Raw genomic sequence first — 7,603 nt, forward strand, 5'->3', positions numbered from 1 at the left:
TATGTATCCAATGTCACCTACTTTTATGGAATTCATAATTGGCTAGTTTGGAAAGTTTATTAAGCCTTAGTTTAATCAGATTGTTTTTCTCATTTGAAAATCATGAAAATTCAGGCAGGGATTTTTGTAAATCTAGATTACAGCTGTGAAACTTCAGGATTTTGGGTGTCCCACAGGTTTTTGATGGTGCTGAATCCATTTCCACCGTCAAAAACATGATTCAAACACTGCTATTACAAGATTTCTTGATTTTTTCCTGTCCACCACTTTTCACTGTCCTTGCAATTCCTTTGCTTGTTAAATAACACCATTTATTAGTATATATAATTTTTAATATAACCATAAATTTCTTCACAATATCAAAACCTAGACCCATTTTCAATTCCCAAATTACACCTCACCATTTATTAGTATATATAATTTTTAGTATACCCACAAATTTCTTCATAGTATCAGAACCTGGACCCAATAATCAAACCTGCAGATTTTGGTGTAAGGGTAGGAAACTCCTATTTCATAGACCATAGAAACGTAAATGCTGCTTGACATGCCAGGGATTTAGCTCTCTCCCTCTCTCTCCAGGCTGCTATCTCGATTAGAGTGCTGTCACTCGGAGGAAGGCGAAAACTAAATGCCTAACATGTCAGGGGCATTTACTTTTCTATGATCTATGAAATAAAAGTTGCCGTAAAGGTAAACATCTTCATAATTCTTTGCCGTACGAGAATAAATAAATAAGACGACAGGTGAGAAAAAAAAGAACAGGTACAGTAGGGCGGGCGGCGACCAAGCAATCATCCATCAGTGATCATTGACTCTACACAGCCACACGCAGGCATAGAAGGCAAACAAGTTGAAAATGGGATCTAATCATAATGTGAATAGAAAAATCGATAAGCCTTCTTCGTCTCGTTTGATATGTCGGGTCAAAATGTCTAACATATCGTATCACCAACGAATCATCTGCTTCAGTAGAACAAAGCGACTGCATTAAGAAATCAAATCAATTAGAGCTCTCATCGCAATTTTAATGCATTTCATTTGACTATTATTTGCAGGATCTCATCGCAATTTTAATGCATTTCATTTGACTATTATTTGCAGGATCAAACGCCGGAATCTGCAATCAAGATAAAAATAAGAGTAGGTCTTCATACTATGGACGCAATACAGTGTGCCTCATCTTTTTAGTTTTGACTCACCTTCGATGTCTATGCGATGATATTTTAACTCGTTTCGATGTCCAACCTATAATATTTTTTAATGTCGTTAAACTGTTACCAAGATCCAGTCGCTTCATCTGGTCTTGAATACTGTGGACACGAATACTGTACATGTCTTCTTTTCAGTTTTGACTCACCTTCGATTTCCATTTAAAAACATCGGTGTCCGATTAACAAACAGTTCAGACATGTAAGAGAGCTCCATGGAATTGCAGAATTGACCATGGAATACAGATGCTTGATGCAGCAAGGACAGGTGACTGGTATCATGGGAAAAAGTTTTCAGCGTTTCGTCAATCAGATATTCACTTGTTGCATACTTGTTTCCTGCATTTTCACGTCTATTTCTTGCGTAGCGGGTTGTTCGAATAGAGAAATGCAATCTTTGTTAGCTTTCAAGAGCGGCTTGCATGATCCTGCGGGGCGTTTGGCTTCTTGGAATATTTCATTTAATTGTTGCAACTGGGATGGTGTCTTCTGCGACAACCAGACCCGCAGTGTCGTAGCTGTGGATTTGCATAATTGCAGTTTGAGTGGTGTCTTGCGCCCTGCAGCACTGTTAAACTTGACGGCTTTGGAGCGTTTGGATGTTAGTTTCAACAATTTTACTGGCCTGCCTATTCCTACAGAGATGGGTCTTTTGAAAAACTTGAAATTCCTCAACTTATCCACAGCTGGATTTGCAGGTACCGTTCCATGGCAGCTCGGAAATCTGAAGAACTTGACAGGACTCGATCTCTCTTCCCCTGTTTCTGAGTTGACAAGTCCTGACCTCTCATGGCTTAGAAATCTCACGGCCCTGAAGAATCTTTCTCTTGACGGAATCGATCTCTCAGCAGCTTCTTCCTCATGGGGTCAAGCAGTAAGTCCTCTTTCTCAGCTCATAAATCTTACAATGTCAAACTGCCGACTGAATGGTTCCATTCCCCCTTCCCTGAAGAAACTTACATCCCTAGAAATTCTCCATCTCGATCGAAACAATTTTCAGTCTGAATTTCCTGTTTGGTTAGCGAATATGACTAGCTTGGTCTCGCTACAGATGACCAATGCAAATCTCAATGGATCTCTTCCTTTTGAACTCTCTCAGATACCTAACCTACAAAAGATTTACTTGGGAAATAACAAAATATCTGCCAATGTTTCTCAGATTTTTCAGGGCCAATGGAAGAGTCTGACCCTTTTACAGATGCCAAACAATAGTTTGCGGGGCTCAATACCATTTTCTATAGGAAATATATCAACCCTGGCTGTGCTGAATCTGAAGCTGAACCGTTTGAAGGGAACGATTCCGGAGTCAATAGGCTTGCTCCGCTCGCTTACTTTACTAGACCTGGGTTACAACCAGTTGACAGGACCTATCCCATATTCCATAGGGTTGTTGTCTAAGATGACCAATATCAGTCTTACTCACAACACTTTGAGCGGAGCAATCTCAGAATCACATTTCCGAAATCTGAACAATCTGAAATATCTTGACATCTCTAACAACATATTTGCCTTCAATATAACCTCCAACTGGACTCCGCCATTCCAGTTAGATGTATTGAGGCTATCTCATTGTAAAATAGAGGGGATGTTTCCTCCTTTTCTAGCATCTCAACATTATATGACAACACTGGATCTGTCCAATAACAGCCTCACGGGACAAATCCCTCCATGGCTATGGAACCTTACCAAGCTTGCGACCTTACTGTTATCGCACAATCAGTTAGAAGGGCCAATACCATCTCAGTTGTATAACTCTACCTCTTTGAAGCAGGTGGAACTACGGGACAATCTGCTTCACGGCAATCTCCCTAATCCTGGAGAAAGTTCTGTTGCAGGGTTCCCTTGGGAACTTGATTTGTCAATTAATAACATTACAGGTCCAGTCATCTCAGATATTTGTACTCTGTTGCATACTTCGAATTTCTTATCTTTAGCATCGAATAAACTCGAGGGGCAGATTCCTTCTTGCATTTGTGAGAAAGCAAAATATCTGGAGGCTCTGGATCTTTCAGGCAATAAGCTCTATGGGCAGTTACCTTCCAATATCAGTCAATGTTCTTCTTTGAAGGTATTGAATGTAGGGAACAATAATTTGAAAGGACAGATACCAGTGGAACTGGGAAAATTGAAGGCACTTGAGGTATTGCACATGAATGACAACAAGTTAAGTGGAGATGTTCCCTCGTCCCTGCAAAATTGCAAGATGTTGGCAATTCTGGATTTGAGTGAAAACAGCATAACGGGCAAAGTGCCTGAATGGATTGCGGATCTTGCGAATCTCCGCATACTCGTTCTGAGATCGAATAATTTGGAAGGCGAGATACCGATCCAGATTCGCTATCTTCAGAAACTCCAAATCCTTGACCTGGCAATGAACCGTTTATCAGGTTCCATTCCGCGATACCTCTCGAACATATCAACATTAAGCAATGAAGATTTCACAAACTCTGTGTCCACCGTGCTTAGATATGGAAATTACTACAAGGAAGAAGTTTACCTGATGATCAAGGGTCGGGAGATGGCTTATAAATACATCCTCTCAGCTGTCACTTCTCTGGATCTCTCGGCAAACAACCTCAATGGTCAAATCCCAGAGGACATTGGATATCTTAGAGGCTTACAGTCTTTGAATCTCTCACACAATGACATCACCGGACAAATGCCCCACGAATTTGCCGAAATGGCGAATTTAGAAGCTTTAGATCTCTCAAACAACGAATTATCGGGAAGAATACCTGAAGCATTTGCGGATCTGAGCTTCTTGGGCTATTTAAACCTATCCAATAACAATCTTTCGGGGAGAATTCCAGATCTACCGCATCTGGACACATTTGGGGCATCTTCTTTTTCGGGTAATCCAGGGCTCTGTGGAACTCAACTTCAGAGAAACTGCAGCGATCATACTTCTAATTTCGGCCAAGGGGAGGATGCCAACGAGACTGCGCATTGGTGGGAATCGTGGAAAGTTGGAATGGGAATGGGATGTGCAATTGGGTTTGGAATTGTGATCGGCGCCTTAACTCTCAGCAGACGGTTAAGGACGAAATACTACGAGTCTGTGGATGGCATTGTAAATTTGTTCTGGTTATAAAGGTTGTGTGATCTGTGATTTGTTCTGGTTATAAAAGAAAAGATCTCCGTTACTCTGCCGAATCCAAAGATAACATTTTAGTAGATTTGCATAGATGGAGGTTGCCTGAATAACCAAAGGTAGGTCCATCAAGGACCCGTACATCTACTGCCATCATCGGGGGCATCTCCCTTCCTCCTCACAGATAACCAGAGCCCCCTTCCATCGCTGGGACTGTGATTGACCTGTGACTGCCACTTGTTTTCTGACCAACTTCAGCAGAGGCATGACGACAAAGACATGGAAGAAGAACTATATTGTCTGTAATTAATTAATCAATTCTGTATACGTGGATGACATTTTGTAAAATATAAAAATATGGCGGTCCTCATGGATGCCATTTTTTAGAATGTAATAGGCTAGAGCGTAGTATTGCGTCATAGAGTTAGATTCTGGTGCTAATAGGAGAGATGTAAATACCATTCGAGCCATCATTGCTTTGGTCATTTGTCCCATTATGAACAGTGTAATGGATTAATGAAGTTTACAAACCCACGCAAAAGGAGTTGAAATAGAGTAAGTTTAACACAAATTGAGGAAGTAGTCTCCAAAATAAAAAACACTTGTAGGAAGGACTCAACATACAATCATATTCTAGGGAGATTACTTGTCCTTATGAACGACAATCATGAGAATTCCCCTTGGAAGGGTTAACTCACTTCTTAATATGAAAAATACCTATGATTATTCTCCTAGAAGGGTTGAAATTCAGGTTAAAGTAAAATTGAATAATTTGAAAAAAAAAATTAAAATTGATTAATTAAGATAAGTTGTAATTAAAGTATTTTTAACTGAGTGTTGCAGAGTAGTGTAGCTTTTACTATTTGTGCAAATTATGTTTTTAGAAAATTGTAAGTTGATATATGAAGTTTAAAAATATTTGCTAACTAATAGACAAGGATTTGCATAAATTTTGGTGGGTAGTAACTAGTCTACAAATTTATTTCACCATAACTTAAAAATAAGTAAATGTCTACATATTTACATTTTAACTTATTATCCTGGTAAGCATATTTATTCACATCTTGTCTATATCCATTTTTTTATGTAAATAATTTCTTAAATTACTATGAGAGTATGAGTTATTTTTAAGGATTTTAATTTTTAAGTGATTTTATGAATCTTAACAATGAGAAATCATTACAAAAATATATAAAAATCATGGCATAAATTATCTATATGATATTGCTAAAATAATATGGGTAAATACTAAAATGGAATGCTAAAGTCCTGCTTTCCAGGGTCTAGTAAAATGATTTATAATATATAATTATTACTAACGTAGTTATATAAATTAAATAGGTGGTAAATATCCACAAGTATCCATTCATAATAAACATCAAAACACTTATTTCATGATATATCTTATATTGCTAAAATTTAAAAAATCATAAAAACTAATTAGATTATATTTTTATTTTACATTATTATATTACTAACTATAAAAATAATTAATATATAAGTTAAACATATATACATTTAAAAAGCATGGAATTATATTTTTAACTGTGGAAATTTGCCTCTACTTTACCATAAAGATTCTTAATATGTAAATAGGATTTGTTCCAATACTATGGCTTATCAATACTACATGCCCATTGTAACTCACTTAATATGATATGACACTTTTTCAAATGACTTTTTTTAGGTAATCCATTTAATTAAAATGGAAAAAAGGCATAACCACTTTCGAGATAAATCTCAACCCTTGATTTGTGTATATTACTAAGAATATTTTAAAATATTATATGCAGGTTAATGCCATTTACCTAATAATTATGAATAATTAAATTAAAATTCCGTAAGCCCTATTCCACAAGAATAGACTACCGACATACTTATAAATTATAAAAAAAGAATTAATATAAGTTAAATATATATACATTAAAAAAAACATATAAAAAGAATTTCTAATTAGGCTTTTATGATCCGTAATGTTTGAATAGTCTCTCCATTTCAAACCACCCACTATGGTTTATCATCTTGACATTGACGGAGGATCTAATCTAGCCAAAGAAATAAATAATGTGAGATTCTCCAAAATCTCAATAGAAAATGTATGGATATTCATTTTCAGTATATTATAGGGTTAACACTATGGTTTATGAATATCACATGTCCAAAAAATCATGGTCCATAATGAAAAATTATTTTATATGTTATATTTTATTTTAATTGTATAACATTTTTTAATTAAATTGAAAAGCATAAGGGGCATAATTAACTTTCAAATAATTTTCAACCCTTTGTTCTAACTATTATTGAAAATAATGTGTGGGTATTCGGTTGAGATTAAATAAAAAAATTAAAATCTCTATTCTAAAATAAACACGCTTATTAGCTTAATTATTAGGGTTTGTGTAATTTGGGAGAACCTTGATAAAAATGAGAATTAATAGTGAAAAAAGAAAGCTATGAAAATGTATTTTAATGAAAATTTAAGATTTTTAGGGAAATAGTGATGATAAATGTTGATTATCTAATTCATAGTTTTAATCATATATACCTATTAATATAAACATATTTATTTATATACTTATTTTGTGTTTTCTTTTTGGTCCTGCACACAATGAGTAAAAATGTGGTAATGAGCAACTCAATAATGTACATGTGTTCCATTCAATTTAATCTTAGCTTAAGTTCCAAACTACCACATGAACCTACCAAATATTCCCTATATTTGAATTTAAAGGAACTTTTATGCACATTCTAATGTATATGAATAAAAATAGGTCATAAGATCTCAACTTTTCAAAGACATGTTATGCAGGTGGAAGGAGAAGAAACTAGGATGAGGATAAGGGAGGTTGACATCACTACCATTCATTGTTTCTAGTAGTGGTAGATACATTTTCTTCATGATACATTTAAAATTGATGTAGTTTTATTTATCTGATTATTATATTTACACTCGTTAAATTCTATGAATTAAGATTTAAAAGAATAAAATTGTCGTATTTTTATTCAACTATACTTTACAAATTATATTGACTAAATCTTTCATATGAACAAAAGCTAAACCCACAATCACTAATTGAAGGCCCTAACTCCCAACCACTAGCTAGAGATGTAGACACCAACATTGGAAATTGCATTGAAAGATTGAGAAACCTAATTGGATCTTTCATTTGATTTAGGGTTTGTTGTTTCTGAGTTAGGTATTAAATAAAATAAATCTACCTTGTATCATTTTTTCTTGGAAAACAATAGAAATTTTAACATGATTTTGATTTTGGGCATCCTAGAAGAGTTTGATGGCGTT

General features: G+C 35.2%; 1 protein-coding gene across 1 annotated transcript; it reads left to right on the forward strand.

Moving 5' to 3' along the window:
- Window positions 1–1,208: 1,208 nt before the first annotated feature.
- On the forward strand, window positions 1,209–4,762 carry LOC149166239 (uncharacterized). The gene has a single exon (XM_089431309.1). It carries the CDS (start codon window positions 1,447–1,449, stop codon window positions 4,300–4,302), a length of 2,856 nt encoding a protein of 951 aa, XP_089287435.1. The 5' UTR covers window positions 1,209–1,446; the 3' UTR covers window positions 4,303–4,762.
- The last annotated feature ends 2,841 nt before the right edge of the window (window positions 4,763–7,603 follow it).

This window comes from Pinus tabuliformis, chromosome 5_1 (assembly GCF_031772625.1).
Source record: "Pinus tabuliformis cultivar Carrire ecotype Pingquan chromosome 5_1, CPIR1, whole genome shotgun sequence".
NCBI classification, from domain to species: domain Eukaryota; kingdom Viridiplantae; phylum Streptophyta; class Pinopsida; order Pinales; family Pinaceae; genus Pinus; species Pinus tabuliformis.